At 39.9% G+C, this 23530-nt stretch overlaps 1 protein-coding gene across 2 annotated transcripts in view; it reads left to right on the top strand.

The window, feature by feature from the left end:
* Positions 1-22352, top strand: part of Xpnpep3 (X-prolyl aminopeptidase 3) — a 67970-nt gene extending 45618 nt beyond the window's left edge. For both annotated transcript variants that reach the window (XM_020164476.2, XM_074084559.1), the window contains 6 exons: positions 1617-1679; positions 2496-2609; positions 6210-6295; positions 11143-11320; positions 13050-13170; positions 15810-22352. In XM_020164476.2, the coding sequence (XP_020020065.1) occupies positions 1617-1679; positions 2496-2609; positions 6210-6295; positions 11143-11320; positions 13050-13170; positions 15810-15976 (729 nt within the window). In that variant the 3' untranslated portion in view covers positions 15977-22352. The remainder of the gene's footprint in view (positions 1-1616; positions 1680-2495; positions 2610-6209; positions 6296-11142; positions 11321-13049; positions 13171-15809) is intronic.
* Positions 22353-23530: the final 1178 nt, after the last annotated feature.

Raw genomic sequence — 23530 nt, forward strand, 5'->3', positions numbered from 1 at the left:
GGGAATTATGTAGCTGACAAGATTTTCCTTTTTCTGCTAGAAAACAGCCCACTCCTAAAGGACATAGCTGTCATAAAGGTCATTATAGTTGTGTATTGTTATTTTGAACTAAATTCATCTTGAGTCTTTTTTTTTCTTTAATTCCATGTGAATTTAAGCTATCCTGTGATATTTTATGAATCTATGTAAGCTAATCAAAATCTTTTAGCAAGGGTCCTAGGTGTGTAGCTCAGTGTCAGAACACTTAACCTAGTGTGAGACCCTGAGATTGATCCCCAACACTGAAAAAAAAAAAAAGACATTATTTTTTAAAACAAAGTCTTGAATTATAAAGAAATAGGCATTTAAAAATAGAAAACCTGGCTGGGTGCTGCGGCTCACACCTCTAGTCCCAGCTACTCTGTAGGTGGAAATCGGGAGGATCACACTTTAGGCCAACCTAGGCAAAAAGTTAGCAAGACCCCTCCCCATCTCAAGAAAAAATCTGGGCATGGTGGTACATGCTGAAATCCCAGTTATGAGGAAGGCCTAAGTAGGAGGATAGTGATCCAAGGCCAGCCTTGGGCAAAAACTACAATATTCTATCCAAAAAATAGCTAAAGCAAAAAGGTGTGCTCAAGTGGAAGAGATGCTGCCTAGCAAGTTTGAGGCCCTTGAGCTGAAACCCAGTACCAAAAAAAGAGAGCGAGAGAGAAACAGAAAACACACACATAGGTGTGGTTTCCACAGAGAATTAGTAGAATTCAGGCCATTGGTTCTCAGTGGGGGATTTTCTCTCCTAGTGGACATTTTGGCAATGTCTGGTAGCTACCAGTTGCAGGGCTACTGACATTCTTCATTGAACAGGTCAGAACCCCCCAACAAAAAGTTATTTGGCCCTAAATGTTAGTGATGCTGAAGTTGTGAAACTCTGCTATAAACTAGACCATCCAGTCCAGAATTTTATACACCAGAGCTATAAAAGCATCTTGTTGACAGATATGTTCTGTCCTAGTCATTTGTGCTGCTATAACAAAATACCTGACACTAGCTAATTTATAAACAGATATTCCCCACAGTTCTGGAGGATAGAAGGTACACGATGAAGGGGACAGCAGGTTCAGTGTCTGGACCCATTCTTCATAGATTGTGTCATGTAGGTGTCCTCACATTGCAGAAGGGACAGAAAGAGAGGAATGCTGTGTCCTTCCATTGTGGAAGAACAAGCAGGGCTGAACTCACTTCCTCAAGCCTATTTATAAGATTGCTGATCCCATCAGTGAGTGCATAGCCCCATGATTTAATCATGTCCCAAAAGGCCTGAGCCTCAATACCACCTCAGTGGGGATTAAGTTTTAATATGAGTTACAGGGAACACGTAGCAGTTCCCAGGTTCTTTATTCTAGTATATATAATGTATATTCTTGAGTGGGAAGGTTGAGTTCCTTTCCACTAAATCTATCATTAGTCAAATATTCTGGAAAGCAGTACTTTTTTCTCCAGAAATCTTTATTATGCTTCATAGTCAAAATTCAGGTTGACAAAGCGGGGGTTGGGGGGGGCCTTTATAGTTGAACTCCAGTTTTTTTAATGTTTTGAGTAAGCGGCTGTTCATTTCATCCTCCCTTCTATTTCAGGCTTTCATAGAGACCATGTTTGCCAGTAAAGCCCCTGTGGAGGAAGCCTTTCTTTATGCTAAGGTGAGCCTTGGAGGGTAGAAAACGGTCTTGTTGGGGACAAATGTGAAGTAATTTCAGTGACTGACAAATAGTATACACTCAGCTTCCAGGTTCTCATGGTAGTGATGGCATATCCTTGGAGAGGATTGGTAATTTTACTACATGAGTCTAAAATGTGCAGTGCTACAACCAAAGAAAGAACATTGCAGAGTGGAACAGCTGAGGAAGGAAAGACTTGGAGTGTGAGAAAACAGGAGTGCTGTTTTATTTGAGCAGCAGGAGAGGAAGAAGGGTCTGAGGTGGCACACAGCTGTGGCAGTGAAGCAGTGTCCAGAGTATAATCATGAAATTGGGAAAATTCAGTTTGCCTAATATCCATTTTCACTTGTCCAGAGCACGTTAATTGGTAGCTATTTGAAAACTTGAAATTAGTAATTTAGAGCTGTTTTTTTAAATGTAAGCCATATTTTGTTGTTTAGCTGAGTAAAAAATAAACAATAACCTTACATGATTGTGTCTCTGGACTCAACCTTCATCATAGGTTTTTGTCTGTAGTATTGTGGAGTCAATTTGAAAATCATAGGACATTTAGAGAAGAAAATGGATTTAATAATAAGGTTGAATAACAAGATTGGTGAGTAAGAGCATGTATAGAGTAGATTCTAGTACAAGAGGTGAGAGTCAAAGAAGTGGGCCGAAATTGTGGCATTAAAAAGTTTGGTTAGAGAAGATGCTAGCTTTCCACTGATGACTTAAAGTAAGTGCTTGGCATGCAGGTGAAGCTGTGAAGACAGCCCTACAGAAATTCTTTGAATCATACCTTATTGTTTTTCACAGTTTGAATTTGAATGCCGGGCTCGTGGCGCAGACATCTTAGCCTACCCACCTGTGGTTGCTGGTGGTAATCGGTCAAACACTTTGCACTATGTGAAGAATAATCAACTCATCAAGGTATATAAAACAACCTTCAGTGCTGGTCCCGAGAGGTTCAGATGCCCTAGTAGAAAGCTCACTAACCTTCTGCTTTGACAAATTAACTGCCATTTTAAAAAAAACGCTTTGTTGTTTATGAAAAATTTTTATAGATATTATCACATTCGATCCTTGCATTAGCAATGTTAAATAGGAGCAATTATTAACATACCTGCTTAATTAATGAGGAAAATAAACTTCAAAAAAATTAAGCAACTTGGGCTGGATGCAGTGTTTCAGAATTGTAATCCCAACTACTAGAGAGGCAGATATCTGCAGGATCACAGTTTGATGCCAGCTTAGACAAAATGTTAGTAAGACTCCATCTCAACAAATGAATTGGGCTCACTGGCATATACCACCAGTCCCAGCAATGTGGGAGGCATAGGCAGGATCACAGTCCATGGCAGGCCCTGGACAAGTGTGACACCTTATCTAAAAAATAACTAAAACAAAAATGGCTTCAGTGTATAAAGCACCTGCCTAGCAAGCATGAGGCCCTGAGTTCAAACCCAAATACTGCAAAAAAAAAAAAAAAATCAATCTTAAGCCATTCATTAATACAATGCTAAGTATTATATTCTAGGCCTTTTATTTTTTTATTTTTTTTTTTTAAGGAGACATGATTTTGCTGTGTTACCTTGGAACTGGTGACCTTCCTGAATGCTAGAATTACAGGTGTACACTGCCACTCCCAGTTTATTTTTTTTCACAACTCTGGAGATTGAACCCAGGTCCTTGCATGTGCTAAGCACACACTCTACTATTGAGCTGCATCCTCAACCCTTGATTTTCTATCTTATTATTGGGTAAATTCAAAAGAATAAATATAGCAAACATGTAAATCATGCAGCATCACATCAAAAAAAAAAAAAAAAAAGGAACATCCATGAAGCAGTCTTTCAGCTTTATACCTAGAACGTTAGCAATAGGTTGTGTCTCCTTGTTTTCCCTTAGGCTGTGCCATCCTCTTGCCTCTCCCAAAAGTAACTGGTAGCCTAAATTTTTTCTTTCCCTTGATTTTATAAATATAGTTGTACCACATATACATACTTACACAGACAGTATTGATTAGCTCTGCTTATTTATGAACTATATAAAAATTATATATAGGTATATATAGGTCTGAGAGACCTATTTAAAACTTATTAATGTGGGCCAGGCACAGGGGCTTACACCTGTAATCTTACCTACTCAGGTAGCAGAGATTCAGAGGATCAAGGTTCGAAGTCAATGGGCAAAAAGTTCATGAGACACCATCTCAACCAATAAAAGTTGGGCCAGGTAGTACACACCTGTCATCCTAGGTATGCAGAAGCATAAATAGGAAGATCATGGTCCAGACTGACCAGGCATAAAACATGAGACCCTATCTCAAAATGACCAAAACAAAAAATGGCTAATAGAGTGGCTGAAGTGGTAGAGCTTGTACCCAGCAAGCACAATGCTCTAAGTTCAAACCCCAGTACTGAAAAAAACAAAAAGCCCCTCATTAATGTGATAGTACATACGTTTCCCAAGTATTTGCATCATTTATATTCCCAACAGTTGTATGCAGTTCTGCTGACCACATCTTTATGCTATTATCAGACTTCCTAGTTTCTGCCATTTGTAGTTGGTATATAACAGCATCTCATTGTGGTCTTAATTTCTATTACCTTAATTGGCAACAAATGCAAACATCTTTTCTTATCTTTAGTACTTCTAGTTTTAAGTTACTGATACTTTGTCTAGGATACTCTTAGCTGTATTCATGAGTGAATTTGGCCCATAAATTTTTTTTATTATGCTGCCTTTTTTTTGGTTTTCATATCATGGTCTAAAGTTCATAAAATTAATAATCTCTTTTTCATTATTTTGGAATGATTTGGATTTATGTTTCTTGAAAATTTGGTAGAACATACCTGTTGAACTATTTGGGCCTGTTATTTTCTTTGTGAACTTAACTTTCTAATTCAATATCAATACATTGTAGCTTTCTATTTACTTCTTTCTTTCCTTCCTTCCCTCACTCCCTTCTTGTGTCCCTCCCTCCCTCCTTCCTTCCTTCCTTCCTTCCTTTCTTTTGTAAAATGTATAATGCCGAAAATTACCTAAAACATAAAGACAAAATTTAATGAGTATTTTTTAAATGAGCCTGGCTGTCAGTAATGCCCAGTCCCACTCATGGACCCTGCCCACACCCATGTAAGGTGTTCAAAAAAATAAAATAAAATAAGCTGCCTTATAACCATTACTCAGTCAAGAAATGGAGCAGATACCGGCAAACTACCATCCTGGAGCCTAATCAAACCCGAGGAGATTATGCCATTCTAAGTGGGGCATGGTGTCTCATGCCTGTAAATCCCTGTTTACAATACCATTTCCGTACTGGGGTTTGAACTTAGGGCCTTGTGCCTGCTGGGTGTAAGCTCTACAACTTCAGCCACTCTGCCAGCCCTTTTTTGCTTTGGTTATTTTGAGATAGGGTATCACTTTTTATGCCTGGTCTGTCTGGACCATGATCTTTTCATCAGGAGGATAGCAATTTGAGGCTAGCCAGACAAAAAGTTACCTATCTCAATAAACAAGCCAAGCATGATAGCACACAGCTATAATCTCAGCTACTCAGGAGGCTTAAGTAGGAGGTAGCAAAAATATGAGACCCTCCCTGAAAATAACTAAAGCCAAAAGGGCTGCAAGTGTGGGTCAGGTAAGGACCCAGAGTTTAAATCCCATACCACAAAAAAATAAAACAAAGAAAAACAGTTTTCTTCTTTCCCACATGAATTATGACAGAGAGTAGGAGAAGTGATATTCCAAAATAAAATGACTGAAGGTTATTGTCATTTGAATAAGACTTTGTGTATATGTTTGGTACTGGAGTTCGAACTCAGGGCCTTATACTTGCTAGGCAGGTGCTATACCATTTGAGCCATGCCCCCAGCTCTATATAAGATTTTAAAAATTAATAATGGTCTGTTCATGTTACACCTAGTAATCTAGACCAAACCCAGGCAGTCTGGTTCCCCAGCCTGTATACTTAACCATCATGCATTGCCATCTTTATTGGGCCAGTGTAAATTTACTTGAAAAGTTTAGATGATGTGTTTTTGTGAAAAGGAACCATATATTGGTCTATAAATTTGAACGTTTTAGGCCAGGTGAGGTGGCCCACACCATCTACTCAGGAGTTGGAAATCAGGAATATCTTGGTTCAAGGCCACCCCAGGCAAAAAGTTTGAGACCCCCCCCCCCATCTCAATCAACAAGCCAGGAGTGGTGGTATATATCTGTGGTCCCAGCTGTACTGGAAGCCATAGGTAGTAGATAGGAAGAGCATGGTTAGAGGCTGGCCCCAAGCAAAGACACAAGACTCTATCTGAAAAATAACTAAAGCAGAAAAAGAGCTGGGTGTGTGCCTGAAGTGGTAGAGCACCTAGCAAGCACTAGGCCCTGAGTTCAAACACCAGTAGCATCCAAAATAAAAGAAAAAAATTTAGAGCTTTTTAAAGTAATATAAAAGGTATGTTTTAAATAAGAAGAAACAGCTTACAATCATGAGATCACTCATTTCAACCTCTCTTTCCTTTGTTCCAGGATGGTGAAATGGTGCTTCTGGACGGAGGCTGTGAGTCTTCATGCTATGTGAGTGACATCACCCGCACCTGGCCTGTCAATGGCAGGTATGGCTTTTCTGGTGTAGCAAACCCTGCTGCTTAGGAGTGGACTAGAATATGGACACAAATGGAACAAATGACCAAAGAAATACATGGGATTTTTTTTTTCATTGTTTTTGATATAACTGGGGTTTGAACTCAGGGCTTTGCAAGCCCAAAGCAAGTGCTCAATCACTTGAACCGCACCTCCAGTCCATTTTGGTCTAGTTATTTTGGAAATGGAGTCTTGCAAACTCTTTACCCAAGCTGCCCTCAAACTGAGATCCTCCCAGTCTCAAGCCCCCCAGATAGCTAAGATTACAAGCATGAGCCACCAGCACCCTGCTTATGGTACTCTTATAGGTCGGGTTAACTCTCTTTACAAAGCTCCTGATACTTTTTTTTTCTGCTTACTTTTTAAGACTGTTTTGTTCATCATGAAGCAAAATCAGATACCTAGAAACACACAAACAGTTTCTTTTTTAATAAGTATGAAGTATTGGGGGTTTTTTGTTTTTCCATCTGATTACAAAGATAGTATTTAGTTAGTATTTACTAGCTTGATTAGATTAAGCCTCTGAAGAAAATAATTAGAAAATCTGGACAAAATATTAAAAACAAGTATTTGAAGGCACCAGAGACCTTCTTGAAACAGGCAAAAACTATGTAAGTCTGGCTTTGAAAGAAGAACTGTAATGGGTAAATTTAGTGGTTAGGGCTTTTTGCCTGCATTCCCCAACATAAAGCCATAACCTATTGGCTTAATATATCAGATGATAGATTTGGGTGCTGGCAGAACCAGAAAGATGGAGGAAATTCTTGACGAGAAGGAACCACAGAGAATGCAAGTCCCCAATCTGCATATAAAATATTCAGAAATCCTTGACTGATCAGTAAACTGGGGGAGACCAGTTTGTTTGGGGGAGACCCGAGGAGGCTCAACAAAATAGCAATAGTTGGAAGCTAAATAACTTGAGCAGAGATTTTAGTTGCTTCCCAACAAGAACAGTGTAACATACTTAAAAAACATGTATTGACCTAACAGAGACAGAAAAGGAAAAAAAAGCAGACAAAAAAAACGAGGAACAAAATGGCAAAATGTCAGAACTAAATTCATCTATATCAGCAATGACACTCAAACTTTATACTGTTTAAAAAGAAGCACCCTTAAGTAAAAAGTCACAAATTAATTGAAAATAAAATGATGGGGCAAGACATGGTATAAACATTAATCATAAGTAAACTGGAATGGTGAGCCACGCATGGTGGTTTATGTCTATAATCCCAGCAACTCAGAAGGCTGAAGCAGGAAGATCAGGAGTTCAAAGCCAGCCTGTATTACAAAACAAAACCCTGCTTTAAAAAGAAAGAGGCTGGGAACTGGTGGCTCACACCTATAACCCTATAACCTGAGGATGGATTGTGGTTTGAGGAGAGACATGAGCTCCAAAATAACCAGAGCAAAATGGACTGGGGCAGTAGAGCGCCTGCTTTGTAAGCACAAAGCTCTGAGTTCAAACCCCCATCCCACCAATTTAAAAAAATGAAGGGAGATTGGAAACTGGAATGGTTATATCAATGCAAACAACAGAGACAAAGGAGTGTTACCAAAAGTAAAGAAGGAGATTCCATGTCGACAAAATTGTTATATGTCAGGAGGCATGTCAGTTATGAATGAGCAGGTGCCTAAATGGCTTCAAAATACATAAAGTAAAATAAAAAGAATAAAGAATAAATATATAATCACACACAGTTGACACCTTTCTTCTTAATTTCCAGAACAAATATACGAAGCCATCAGGAAGATAATATTTTACAAAAAGTAATACACCAAACAATGGCAGTCTGCCCATTCTTTTCACATACATGAAACAGTCACTTAAACCATTTGCTAGACTATGAAACAAGTAAGTCTCGGTGAATTCCAAAAGGCTGAATTACAACGAAATTAGATTAAGAAATCATAACAATGAGATATATTTTTTTATGTCCCCAAGTACTTCTGTATTTTTATTGTTGTTGTTTTGAGGTTTTTTTGTTTTGGTTTTGTTTTTGTTTTTTTGTGGGACTGGGGTTTAAACTTAGGGCTTTACACTTGCAAAGCAAGTACTCTACTGCGTACGCCACATGTCCAGTCCATTTTTGTTCTGGTTATTTTGGAAATGGGGGTATCATGAGCTGTTTCCCTGGGCTGGCCTCGAACCTCCATTCTCCCAATCTCAGCTTCCCAAGCAGCTGAGATTATAGGTATGAGCCACCGGCGCCTGTCTTTTTGAGGCAGGGTCTCCCTGTATAGCCCAGGCTTCTCTGGAACTTGCTGGAATTCCAGGCTGTCCTCAAATTCTTGATTATTCTGCCTCACCCTTTCAAATCCTAGGATTATAGATGTGAGTCACCAAGCCTGACTAGTGAACGTATTTTAAATTACTTGTGGATTAAAGATGAAGTAACAAAAGACACTTGCAATATATTTCAAATGGAGTAGCATATCAAAATGTGTGGGATACAGTTGAAGCACAAATTTATAACCTTAAATGTTTATATTAGAAAGACAGAAGGCACTGGGAGGTATAGCTATACCTCCCAGGTATTAGAATACTTACCTAGCATGCCGTGGGTTTTATCCCTAGCACAGGAAAAAAAATAAAAGACAAGAAAAATTTACTCAATAATATAAGCTTTTACCTTAAAAAGCTGAATAAATTAATGTCAAAACTAAGAAGCAGCAAATAATGAAAATCAGACCAGACATCAAAGAAATAGAAAAAAAAAAAACAGTAAAACAGTAGAGAAAATTAACAAAGCCAAATAATTGTTCCCTAGAAAGATTAATAAGGAGCCTTTACTCCCATTTCCTGTGTGGGGAGCAGGAAATGTTTCTCCCTTCCCCCCCCCCACTTCTCCCTACTTTATCCTGTTAATAATAAAGTAAATCCTTGCTAAAATTTAAAGACAGAAAGGATAGGCGGGAAGGAGGAAGGGAGGGAAAAACATTAACAATTGATAAACTCTGACAAGAGAAAACACAAAATTGGGCTGGTAGAGTGGCTGAAGTGGTAGAGCACCTGCCTAGCAAGTATGAGGCCCTTAGTTCAAGCCCCAGTACTGCCAAAAATAATATTTTAATACTGTGGTGGTGTGGGGAGTACAGTACATTTATAGGTCATATGTTCATAACTGTTGTTTTTTTCTTTTATATATTCATAACTATTGGTAATGGTTGAACCTAGGAGATGAGTATATAGGTGTTTGTTACAGTACTTTTTTTGTCGGGGGTTGGTCATACTGGGGTTTTGAACTCAGGGCTTAACGCTTGCTAGGCAGGCACTCTGCCACTTGAGCCAATTGCCAGCCCTATGATATTATTTTTGGTGTTTTTGAAGCAGGGTCTTTCTATTAAGCCCAGGCTAGCCTCCAGCTCAAAGTCCTCCTGCCTCAGCCTTCTTAGCACTAGGATTATAGGTGTGTGTCACAATTCCTGGCTTTCATCATACTATTATATTGCGATATTTAATTATTCTATTAGGGAATATTTAGAATTTGTCTAATATTTTTAAATTATAGAAAACACACAGTGACAAGTGTACATGCAACTTTAAATTTCAAATATTTCTTAGTATGAATTCTTTGGGCAAAATTATAAGCTCAAATTATATGATTATCCTTAAGGTCTTTGATTCAATTGGCTGTATTAATTTATGCTTCCACCAACAGTGTATAAGAAAACATGATAAATCATACTAGCTCACTCTTTTCTCATTTTCCCCCCATGATTGCTAAAGAAATTGCTATTCTAAAGACATTCATACAGTAGTAAGTTACTAGTAGTGAAGGTATTGAATGGTTCATTCCATGACATCTGCTTCACCTATCAGAAGTAGATTCCTAGGGTTTTTCCTTTTTTTTTTTTTAATTTTCCATGATAGTATGTACAATAAAGGATGAGAAAATATCAAAGGTGTGCCTGGACTGGGTACATCATCTAGCCTTGCCTCACAGGCACCTGCTGACCATCTGGAGGAAACTATGTTGCTGCTCTATCTTGGAGGAGTGTTGCTCTTCCTGTTGAGCATCTAAGGCATGAGTGGGGTTCTTTCGATAATGATATATGAGTACCTACTAAATATTAAAATAACAACAATGCCCTGTTCCTGCGACCTGCGTGAGCTCTTGTCCTAGAAACCTGTCTGGGAAGGACAGGAGATGCAGAAAGGACAAAAGATAGAAGACAAACATGCAGAAAACTAGGGTCAGGTGTGCTGGGTACTCAGATGGAGATGCCCAACAGCCACTTTTACTTCTTTTCTATTCCTTTACTTCTTTTCGAGTTCCTGTACAAACTCTAAAAACTGCATTAGCATAACTCTTAAAGTCTTGGTCCTTAGACTGCATTGTCCCATGTTTTCTTTAGCATAGCTTTTTAAAGCCTAAACATAGATTTCTCAGTGCAAAAATCTGGGATGAAGGCACACAACCACAGCCTCTGCATTAGCCAGCAGCCAGCAGCAGCACCCTTGTCCTCCTTCAGCGAGTCTTTTATATACCATGGCAAACAAGGAAGTGGAGCAACAGTTCTGGTGGGGAGGGGCATGACATTGTAACAGAAAAAACCTGCCATTGCTACTATCTGAATTTAAACATCTTAGGAAAAGCAGCTGTGCTGCATTTTGCCCTGGCCAGCTTCTGCAGCTGGGGCTGTGCCAGCTCATCCTGCAGATTATTGGGCATAGCTGTGCTCATGTCAAGTTCTCATAGGCTTCTCATAATCTGCTCCATACACCCTATCAGCAGCAGCCTGGAGTTTTGCTAATCAAACTGAAGCAAACTTTTGCAGTATCTGATTATTCTGAATTCACATTTTTTCCTGTCCCCAGGTTCACTGCCCCTCAGGCAGAGCTCTATGAAGCTGTTTTAGAGATCCAGAGAGCTTGTCTGACCCTCTGCTCCCCTGGGACAAGTTTGGAGAACATCCACAGTGTGATGCTGGCACTGTTGGGGCAGAAGCTGAAGGAGCTGGGAATCATGAAGAACAGCAAGGAAAATGCCTTCAAGGTACTTTACTCTCTTGACCCCAGTTCTCAAGAGCACCTAACACGCTGCTCAGTGTTTTGCCTGTATAATAAAATTAATTAGATTTAGAAATGGTCTTTGTAATTCTTTATGTATAAGAAGGACTTGGCTTAACACTAAAACAAAGAGAGTCGGTACTTATTTCTCCCAGAAGATGGCAGCACATTCTGATTCATTGCTTACCTCATAACCAACTCAATTCCCACAGAGTGGAAAAGGTCACAAAAAAGAGGTTAAAAAATTTTTTTTAAGTCATAACAAAAGAAGAGGTTAACTCTTAATCCTTCTGTGGGGATTCTGGGGGGCCAGAGAAATGGGTTTGCTGCTTCAGTAACAATATTGAGACTTCATCACTATACCCAGGGACCACACCAAAATGTAATGGTGTCCAATAAAAATATAAAAGCTCAGCTTTAAAGTTAAGATATTAAGTGCTCAAAACAGACAGACCATTTGGCTCTTCCACTTCCAAGTTCAGGCTGCCAGGGCTCCTATTACCAATAGAAAAAAAGCTATAAATTCCCTGCTGCATAGACCATCAGGTCTTTAGTTAACTGACAGAAATATCTAAGCTGATAAATGCCCAATAACTGTGCCTGCTCACCTGCTTTTGTGGGACATTTAGGGTCTCCAGAGTAGGCTTCCTGAAAGGGATTTGTGAATTGATTTTTTTTTTTTTTTTTTTTTTTTGGCAGCACTGGGGTTTGAACTTAGCCTGATACTCACAGGTGCTTTTATCACTTAAGCCACGCTGCCACCCCTAGGGATATGTGAAGAGAAGAGAACATTCTGCCAGGCACTGGCAGCTCACATCTATAATCCTAGCTACTCAGGAGGCAGAGATCAGAGAACTGTAGTTCGAAACCAGCCCAGGCAAATAGTTCTCAAGACCCTAATCTCGAGAAACCTAAAACCTAATCATGCAAAAGGGGGCTGGTAGAGTGACTCAAGGTGTAGGCCCTGAGTTCAAGTTCCAGTACCGCAAAAAAAAAAAAAAGAAAGAAAACATTCTAACATAGCCATCCTCCCTTCCCCAGGCAAAGAGATCTTTTTCTTTTTTGTTTTTTATTTTAGTGAGAATAGAGTTTGAACGAAAGGCTTCATGCTTGCAAAGCAGGCTCACTACTGCTTGAGCCACACCTCCAGTCCATTTTTGCTCTGGTTATTTTGGAGATGGGGGTCTCTGGAACTGTTTGCGCAGGCTGGCCTGAAACCTCAATCCTCCCAATCTCAACCTCCCAAGTAGCTAGGATTATAGGACTGAGCCACTAGCAGCTGGCTGAAAAAAGAAATTTTCATTGCTACAGTCATCACTGAGATTTCCCAAGTCAGCATGTGTCTAGTAGATTTAATAGCAGATGGGAATACTGATTAGTTAGGATGCCAGTAACAAAATTGCATATAAGAGGTAGCAGTTGAAGCCAGCCTGGGCAAATAATTTCAGAGACCCCCATCTCCAAAATAAACAGAGCAAAATGTACTCGAGGTGCTTTGTGAGTGCAAAGCCCTGAGTTCCAATCCCAGTCCCACAAAAAAAAAGAAAAAAAGGTAGCAGTTTATGAGGTGTCAAGCATTAGTCTAAGGATAGATTGAATAAAAGTGGCAGAAGCATGGGAGAGATATTAACATACACCTCACTGATTTATACATGCTCAACTTTCCCCTTAAGAGGTCATCATTCTTATAATACTGTGGTAATTATTTTTTCCAGGCTGCTCGAAAATACTGCCCTCACCATGTTGGCCATTACCTTGGAATGGACGTACATGACACTCCAGACATGCCTCGTTCCCTCCCCCTGCAGCCTGGTATGGTGATCACAGTTGAGCCAGGTAAGGAGAGGGGTTAGCAGCTCTGATCCCTTGGGACATGAAGTAACCATTGCTAGACTGGCAGAATGGCTCAAGTGGTAAAGTGCCTGCCTGGCACTCAAACCCCAGTTCCACTAAATAATAAATAAATAAAATTGCTTATTTTTACCTGAATCAACACTAATTAAATCATGAGAAACGGAGGCGAGGGGAGGGATCTCTCCAGTGTTAGAAGGTAACTTATTTTAGATTTAGCTTAGCTTTCTTATTTAACATCACACAATTTGTTTAATTTGACTCCTCCAATAAACAACAGATGGTGAATACTTTCTATAAGTACATATTAAGAAATCTTTTTAATGCTGCCTTTGCCAGGACGAGTTTGTGCTAGTAGTGGTGGGTTGCTCAGGCTTCCAGAGCCCAGGCCCTGTAGTCAGAAAGGCACTCAGACTCTGTGTTCAGTTGCAGCACCCCTTCCAGCTGCAGTAAACTACCCAGCATTATCCTATAAGTCCTTTTTTTTTTTTTTCCTGGTTTTTCGAGACAGAGTCTCACAGTGTAGCCCAGGCTGGCTTTGAACTCAAGATCTTCCTGCCTCAGCCTCCCGGGTGTGAGGACTACAGGTGTGTACCACTGTGCCCAACTTCATCAAGTCCTTTCTCAGAAGCTTCAGAAGAAGCTGACAGTCAAATAGGTGACCTGAATGGAGTGATGTTGGCTTTTAGGCAGAATGTCCAAGTCCACTTGGTGTGGCCATTGTGGGGCGATGTTATGAGCGTTGATTTTTAAATACTAATGCTGCTTTCAATATGAAAAACAGATCTCAGCGTTAGACTTAAAACATTTTAATCTGAGTTATGGCTGAGAAACTTCAAGTCATACGTTGCTGTTGGTGGCCTCATGCCGTGTGGCCCAGTCTTATTAGTAACTGGTGCACATGGGTTCTTCCTTGGGCGTTGACTACAATCTGCCCTCTGCTGGTATTTGTTTTTTGGTTTTGGCGGGCGGGGGGAGTGTTTTGTTTTGCAGTACTGGGGTTTGAACTCAGGCCCTACACCTTGAGCCACTGCACCAGCCCTTTTTTTTGTGATGGTTTTTTTTCGAGATAGGGTCTCAAGAACTATTTGCCCGGGCTGGCTTCGAACCTCAATCCTCCTGATCTCTGCCTCCTGAGTAGCTAGGATAACAGGCATGAGCCACTGGCACCTGGCTTCTCACTGCTGGTCTTTGTATTACAGAGCATTGTCTGAGTGTAGTGGAGGAAATCTGCAGTAGCTTCACAAAAACTGACTGACTTCAGGATTAGAAAGAAAGCCTGGGGCTCCTCAGTTTTTCCTAATGTACATTAAAGTTTTCCTGTACATCAGTTAAACTTGCCAGTTTTATTTTGTTTTTTCGATTATAGCTTATTTGAGAGGATGTTTTTGTTTTCCTTTGGTGGGACTGGGGTTTGAACTCAGGGCTTAGTGCTTGCAAAGCAGGTGCTTTACCACTTGAGCCACATCTCCAATCTGAGAGGATAAATGACCATTTCTGGAGCTTCTGCTTGTTGAGGGCTAATCATCTCTGTTTTAATACATTCTATCTTCAAAACACTGTCTTGCTAAATTGCCCAGGCTGGCCTAGAATTTGTAATTCTCCTGCCTCAGCTTCCCTAGTAGTCGGAATTACAGGCATGTTCTTACCATGCCTAGCTGTTTTTTGTTTTGGCAGTACTGAGGTTTGAACTCAGGGCCTTACACTTCCTAGGCAGCACTCTACTTCCAGCCCTCACATTTTATCTTTATTTTAGCATATGCTTTTTCTCCAGGGGACTATTGGGCAAGGAAGAATACACTTACATATAGTAGATCCATGGTACCCATGGGTATGTCATTCTGAGGAGACTGTTGTTGAGGAGAAACCCGAATGCTTGGGATACTCAGTTGAGTACCATACTGCAGATGCTTCACTTATTATTTCATAACACTACCCAACTTCTGCTACACACATGCCACCTTTCAACAAATCTCAGATTTTCATTTTACCAGTTAAACTAAGCACATTGTATTCCTCCTTTTTGGCTTGAGAGATTTAACTTATACCTTGCTTTTGGGGAGACATATTTTCACAAAATTAAGGTCAGAACACTCAGCTAATGACAGAACAATTAAACACAGCTGATCATGCAGGACTGTCAGAACTTCTCCATGTCAACTGAGCTGCATAATGCACTCGGGAATTAAAATTTCTCTTTTTGAAATTGCTTTTGATTTTATTTATTTATTTGACCACACTTGGTCAAAACCACATGTAATAAATCCATGAATATGACTGGCTTACTATAACCTGCTGGTTCCCAACATCTATATACATATTTATATCGTTTGCATATATACATACTTATATTTATGTAGTACCCTGATTGAGTCACTAGACTAGGACAGAATCATAACAGCATTACCATTGTTGTATGGAGCCTGTCATTCAGTGTACAGAAGGACTACAGTAATAATTGTGATGATGATAGCCAGCACTGCTGATCATTGCGTACCATTATGTCACTTAATCCTCACAACTCTCAGGCACAGATGAAGGAATTGTAACCCAGAGAGGATGACTTGCCCTAGACCCCTCAGTTACTGTCACTGCTGAACCACACTCTTTTCTCTACTTCTCAGGCATTTATATTCCAGAGGATGACAAAGATGCTCCAGAGAAGTTTCGGGGTCTCGGTGTACGAATTGAAGATGATGTGGTGGTGACTCAGGACTCACCTCTAATCCTTTCTGCAGATTGTCCCAAAGACATGAATGACATTGAACAGATCTTCAGCAGGGCCTCTTGATTCCCCCCACTGCAGCCCACATGCATCTCAGGTTCAAGATGGGTGTTGGCATCCCTGCACATGTGTTCGGTCTCTGTGTGTGTTTATACACATGTTCCATTTGGGAGTACAGCAACTGTGAGAATGTGTGTGATTGTGTAACTGGGCTTTTCGTTTTAAGTAGATGGAAATCTAGAAAAGCAAATTTTGGAATCATTTGTTACTGTAGCTTCAGCAACATTCTGTAGAATTAGTGATCTAAATAAGTTTAATTTTCAACATAAAGTAAGGTCCATGCATTCCAATGAATGCATTTGAATATGGAGAAAATCCTCTTCTTCTCTTCAGGTTCTTTCCGTAATGCACTTTTGCTGACCTCCACTTAATCTCCTGTTTGTGTGATGCCTATATTTTAAACTAATTACCAAGGTCTCTGCCTATGCTAAAAGCCACCTGTTGGTGGATAGCCTATTCATACCTTCTATAATTTATGCCTGCCTATTCCAGATATCCAGATATACATATCTACTGGAGCCACTCAGTCCTCAGAGGCACTGGCATACTGCAGTTTTTCCATTCAGTCATAGTCCAGAATCCAGCAGTACCAGTCATCCAACAAAATAATTTTGAGCCTTTCTTGCCATCTGGTTGCCTGAGACCTGAAAAGTGTTTATATTCTTCATAAGGAAGAAAATGGATGGTTTTTAAAAAACTATAGTTTGGCCAGGCACTGGTGACTCATGCCTATAATCCTACTTACTCAGGAGGCAGAGGTCAGGAGGATTACAGTTTGAATCCAGCCGGGGCAAATAGTTTGAGGGATCCTATCTCGAAAAAAATCCTTCACAGCTGGACGCCAGCAGCTCACACCTATAATCCTAGCTACTCAGCAGGCAGAGATCAGGAGATCACAGTTAGAAGCCAGCCTGGGCAAATAGATTTCGAGACCCTATGTTTCAAAAATACCTAACACAAAAAGGGCTGGTGGAATGGCTCAAGCAGTAAGAGCGCCTATCTAGCAAGCATGAGGACCTGAGTTCAAACTCCAGTGCACCTGCCAAAAAAAAAAAAGTACAGTTGTGTCTACTACAGATCTAGACCTCCAGCCATGAATATATAAAGATGATTCCTTTTCAAGACAACCATGTTTCCTTCATAGGTTTTTTGTTTTGCTTGTGTTTTCATTTTTTTTGTAATGCTGGGGATCAAACTTGGGGCCTTGATTGTGCTAAGCAAGTGCTATACAACCCCCTGGTGGTGGTTTTTTGTTTGTTTGTTTGTTTTGCGGGACTGGGGTTTAAACTCAGGGCCTACACCTTGAGCCACTCCACCAGCCCTTTTTTGTGAAAGGTTTTTCGAGATAGGGTCTCAGGAATAATTTTACACAGGGCATCAATCTTTTTCGTTCTTAGCCATGCCACAGACATACCCCACATTTCCTCCTGTTCCAAGTATAATATTTCATACATACACCAAGCTTTCCTCCTGAACGATAAAAAAAAAAATCCTCCAATGTTATCACTAGAATTTTTCTCCCTGAATTTAAGACATGGTTATATCATTAGCAACAACCATTTAAAGGTTAGAGGTACAGCTGAATGGTAGAGTGCTCACCTAGCTTGTGCAAGGCTCTGGGTTTGATTCCCAGTACACACTCATTTAAACAACTTTAAATGAAGGAGGCATATCTAGGTAGCCAGTATCACATGCTTTTATGTATTTATTTCAGAAATTGCTCTTTTTCTCCCATAGTCAAGAAACTGGTAATGTATTTTGTTTTGTTTTTAATTAGAAACAATAGTAGGAATACTGAAGTAAGAATTCACCTCTTCAGTCTCCTAATTAAGAAGGTACTTCTGATGGAGCTGCCTCACTCTAGCCTGTCTCTTAATTTTTGTAAGGTTAGAAAGGGAAAGAAAACCTTCACCATAGTCATTCTGTCTTGAAGTTAAGATCCATAATTTCATTAAGAAGAAATACTCAGTTTTGTCCTATTTTCCCAAATCTCCATACACCCGCTTCTGTTTCATTAACAATTCAAAGATTAAAGCCAGGCATGGGAGACCACACTTGTAATCCAGTACTTGGGAGGCTGAGGCAGGAAGGATCTCAAGTTTAAGGCCAGCCTGGATTTACATATCAAGACCGTGTCTCAAAAAAATTAAAGTTTTAAAACTAATACAAAGACTGTAAATATGAAGCATGGGTTTTGCCTCTCCCCTCTCCCATGCTGCTTTCAGCTCAGGAGTGAGGAGGCATAGTGAGCTCTTCTAGCAGTACAGCTTTCACCTGGGGTCCTTTGCAACAAAGTTTCCAATAATTTCAAATCAGAGTTGGAATTTGAGTTGGAGCCTGCCTGCTAGCAATTCCTCAACTGTATATGATAGGTGGTAGTGTAGCTTGTTTGTGTGTTTCTTAGAAATTAAGTGAAAGCCCAAGATGGACTCCATTAAAGGACCCTGCGTGGAAAAAGTGTTTATGGTGTGGCTAATTTTTTTTTAAATTTTAGCTTCCTGAAGTAGATCCATAGCCCAGAACTCAAGCAGGTAGGATAGGTTTTAAGCCTAGGCAAGTATGCTTTAAACTGAAGTGGTATAAATGTTCCTGGAATAATGAAAAGTGCAATACATGATTAAACCCTAACACCAGAGCAGAATTCCATGGTCAGAAGCTGCATGGATTCTAGTTGCTGTGTTTCTCCTTGTGATACTGAGGAACTTTAAATGAGCATCAGTATTGTTTGGGTCAGGGGTCCCCACTGGAATCAAGGCCTCTTGGTATGTGCTCCATAAGAATCTGAGAAAACTGCAGTCTTTGTTAGCATTTCTTAATGCTTTGTATGACTTTTGTGCAATTATATAAGCTCAATTTGGACAAAATGCTGTTACTTTTAAGGATCTAGTCATTGAAAATAGATAATGTCATTCCCCAAAACAAGGGGAAAACATTTGTTACTGTCATTTTTAAAAATATACTATAAAGCAGTTTAAAAGTGTGTGTGTGTGTGTGTGTGTGTGTGTGTGTGTGTGTTATTTTAGAATCTACTGTTTATTGGTTAAACATGAGAACATTTTATAAAATATTTTACAAAGTGTTATAACTGATGTCACAAAATAATATTAAACTTGAAACAATTTTACCAGTTGAAGAGAGAAAAACAATGGTTTTGATCCAGCCTACTGGATCAAATAGGTTGGCTCTCCTCAACAACTGACCCATCAGCCTCCAGACAGCCCTAAGGCCCACAAGACTGAACATTTTAGGGCAGGATAGACATGTGGAAAGTAGGATCAATTTGCAAATATGTGACTATGGGAACTTTTCTTCATGAGCCATGTGATAAGTCATCAGTATAGCCATCTCCCCCATTAGGAACCATCTTTAAATCTGAGCTCTCACATTGGAGGTGTGGCTCAAGCAGTAGAGCACCTACTTTACAAGCACAAAGCTGAGTTCAAACCCCCGTCTCACAAAAAAAAAAAAAAAAAAATCTGAGCTCTCTCTTGGAAAGGAGTACCTCCCAACATTTTTCACATTGTGACTCATGTAGAAAGATACTTTTTTTTTTTTTTTTTTTTTTTTTTGTCTTTTTCTTTTTTGGTGCTGGGATCGAACCCAGGGCCTCAGGCATGCTAGGCAAGCGCTGTACCACCGAGCTACATCCCAGCCCTTATTTTTTTTTTTTTTTTTTTTTTTTGAGACAGGGTCACTGTGAAGCCCACACTGACCTCAAACTCTTGATCTCCTTCCTCAGCTTCCTGAGTGCTAAGATTATAGATGTGCACTATCACACCTGGCAAAAGATACTTTTTTTCTTTTTGGTAGCACTGGGATTTGAACTCAGCCTCACACTTAACTAGGCAAGTACTCATACCACTTGAGCTGCTCTGCCAGTCTGAAAGATTCTTTTTGTGTAGAACAATGGAATAAACTTGAGAGGACATTGGGTTGATTACATGTGATTTAGGGAAAAATTCATTATGTATCTTTTATATAATTATGATAAGAAAAATTATACAAAGTTTTATAGAATTTTTTAAAATTTGTATGACACTTTCCAAAAAAATAATTTTTAAAAATGTTAATGAAAGATTTGAGCTTACATCTAGGAACTTGGCTTTTTTTATATCAGATTGAAATAACTACACAATTCTTGATGCAGGCTTTTTAAAGTGATAATGTCTTCAGATTCTTCATAGTCACCATTTAAAGAAATTTATTTGCACAAGTAAATGCTAGAAAACTTAAAAGTATTTTTATGATCACTCAGAAATTTACTATTGAACTGATAAATAGAATGTGATGAGGCCATACAATGAATATTTTTCAGCCATAAAAAGCAATGATTACCCAGGCACCAGTGGCTCATGCCTGTAATCCTAGCTACTCAGGAGGCAGAGATCAAGAGGATCATGGTTCAAAGCCAGCGTGGGCAAATAGTTTGTGAGACCCTAACTCAAAAATACCTGTCACAAAAAAGGCTTACGGAATGGCTCAAGGTGAAGGCCCTGAGTTCAAGCCCCAGTACTGCCAAAAAAAAAAGGAATGATTAATGATACAAATGGATAAACCTTGAAAACATGTTCAGTGAAAGAAGCCAGACACAAAAATTGGATAATTTCATTTAAATTAAATGTCCAGGGTAGGCAAATGCAGGAAGAAAGAAAGTGGATTAGTGGTTCAAGGGCCTGGAGGGTAGGAAGTGGAGAGTGATAGCCAACAGTTACAGTTTCATTTTAGATGAAATGTTCTAGAATTAGTGTAATAGTTCCACAACTCTGTGAATATAACAAACATCATTGAATTGTATTTTTTTTTAATTGTATTCTTTATAGGAATTAAATCTAAAGAATTTAGTAACTTTCATTAACAAATGTAATTTATAATGTGAATGATTACCAACCCAATGGAATTCTGTTTTGTTTTTTGAGACAGGGTCTCACTGTGTAGCCCAGGCTAGGAACAAACTCATGATCCTTCTGCCTCAGCCACCTGAGTACTTGGATTAACATTTGTGATACCATACTTGGCTACTCAATTGAACTTTTTATTTTTGGTGGGACTGGGGTTTGAACTCAAGACTTCCTTGCCAGGTGCTGGTCACTCACCCTTTAATCCTAGCTACTCAGAAGGCAGAGATCAGGAGAATCACAGTTCGAAGCCAGGCCAGGCAAATAGTTCAGTGAGACCCTATCTCGAAAAACCCTTCACAAAAAATAGGGCTGGTGGAATGGCTCAAGGTGAAGGCCAGAGTTCAAGCCCCAGTACCACAAAAAAAAAAAAACAAAACTTCACCCTTGCAAAGCAGGTGCTCTAAAGCTTGAGCCATACCACCAGTCCATTTTGCTCTGGTTATTTTAGAGATGGAGTCTGAAGAACTATTTGCCCAGGATGCCCTCAAACCACAATCCTCCCAATCTTAGCCTCCCAAATAGCTAGGATTACAGGTGTGAGCCACTGGTACCTGGCAATTGAATTCTTTTATATTGAATATTTCTAAATAAGTTAGCTATAATTTGCATAATATACATGTATTGTGAGAATCGTTGTCCTTCTGATAATTTGGACTCCACCAAGAAAGCATTTCATCTACAAAGGTCAAAAGTGCCCAGCATAAGTAAAGGTATCTGGGCCGTCTGAAGCTGCAGCTGCAAGGAGCCCTGCCCCCGTCCCCAGTCTTCAGCCCTGCAACACCCATGGCTCACAGCCCTGTGTGTCTGATGAAACACCAACAATTCCAGCAGCTCCACAGCTCCCTTGTCTTTAACAAAAGGAGCCGTGCACCCAGCAACTGCCATTGAAGTGGATGAGCCAGTGGCAGTGCCTTGAGTCATCCTTGGTCATGTTCCAATGAGACCAGAGCTCTTGGTTACAGATGACAGGAAGGGGAATCTGGATGCCCCAAGCTCCATCCATCTGGCCATCCTGAGGACAGAGAGGATCAGTGTCTTCCAGAGCACTGCTTTCAAGGTACACCTCTTAGGGTAGTTCATCTAGGGTCATAAAATGTAGAGTTACGTGAATGAGAATTTACCTTGGACATAAACATTTATGTGGCTATGTAAAATATTAATCCAAATTTACACTGGTGTGTAAGCCCAAGAGGTTCTGGTTGGCAGCCATTAACATGATCTTTTCCTAGGAAACAAGTGAGAAGTATACAAGTTTAACTTTAAAGATTTTATAAAAATACTGATTTTTTTCCAGATGTTATTAAAGATTTCATTGATGTCTGGTCTGCATGTTACAAAGATTAAAGTCTCAAACTTCAGCCAACTCCTGCACTGATTCTCATCTGGGCAGTGAACTATACATTGTACTTGAGTACTGTAAAGTAGAATCCCTGTACACAGTAAGTGATATTCAACATTGAATAAAGTAGCTATCGCAGTTTCAATCCAATTGCAGAGGCCTGAAAAAGTCTGCTCTTAGCCAGGTGCTGGTGGCTCATGCCTATAATCCTAGCTACTCAGGAGGCAGAGATCAGGAGGATCACAGTTCGAAGCAAACCCCAGGAAAATAGTTCACAAGACCCTATCCTGAAAAATCCCATCACAGAAAAGGGCTGGCAGAGTGGCTCTAGCAGTAAGAGCACCTGTCTAGCAAGCAGGAGGCCCTAAGTTCAAACCCTAATGCTGCCAAAAATAAATAACTAAAGTCTGCTCTTAACGAAATATTTATAATAGTATGTTAGTTTCTCAAAAAATTACCCTATCCAGAATTCCAGTTCTGAAATTGAAAGCAGAAATTATACATATGTTCATAGCATTATTCACAATAGCCGAAAGTTGGAGGGGGGAAGGGTATCCATTAATTGATAAATGGATGAACAAAATGTGGTATATACACAATGATATATTACTTAACAGTAAAAGAGGAGTTATCTGGGTATAGTAGTTCAAACCCCTAATCGTAGTCACTCTGGAGGTGGAGACTCAAAGTTGGCAAGATCAAGGCCGGCCTGGGCAACACAGCAAGACCCTGTCTCTAAGGACTAAAAAAATAAAAGTGCCCAGGTGAGAGTTACTAGGAAAAAGCATGATTAAAAAAAAAAAAAAAAAAAGATTGAAACAACAGAGACCAGAGGCTCTTTTGGGTGAAGAAGAGTAAGGTGACGGGGAAGCACAATGGCTAGTTTCAAATATCTGAAAGGCTGTTTGTTGTATAGAACATTTTATCTTATGCTGCTCTATTCAGCAGAACCAGACTTGGTGGGTGGAATCTAGCACTATCATAGAATCAGAATTTGAGAGGCAAAAGGGATGTTAGTGACGTGCACACCATTACTGATGAGGTTAAAAAGGTAGGGTAAGGCTGAGCTCAGTAGTGTAGTGGCTTGCTCATATGCACAAGCCTGAGCGACTTGCCTGAGACCTCCCTGTTGGTCAGGGAAGTCAAGTCTGCAAGCGGGTTTCCCAGCTCCCAACACCAGGGTGCTTTCCCCAGCAGCAGGCTGAGTCCCAGGCACATACTACCTCTTCCAACCATTTCCACTCATCAAGGCTTTGATGCCTTTCTCTTCCCAAACTCCACTAAATAGGTACCTCTCCATTTTCAGTGCAAATCAACTCTCAG

Source organism: Castor canadensis, chromosome 8 (assembly GCF_047511655.1).
Source record: "Castor canadensis chromosome 8, mCasCan1.hap1v2, whole genome shotgun sequence".
NCBI classification, from domain to species: domain Eukaryota; kingdom Metazoa; phylum Chordata; class Mammalia; order Rodentia; family Castoridae; genus Castor; species Castor canadensis.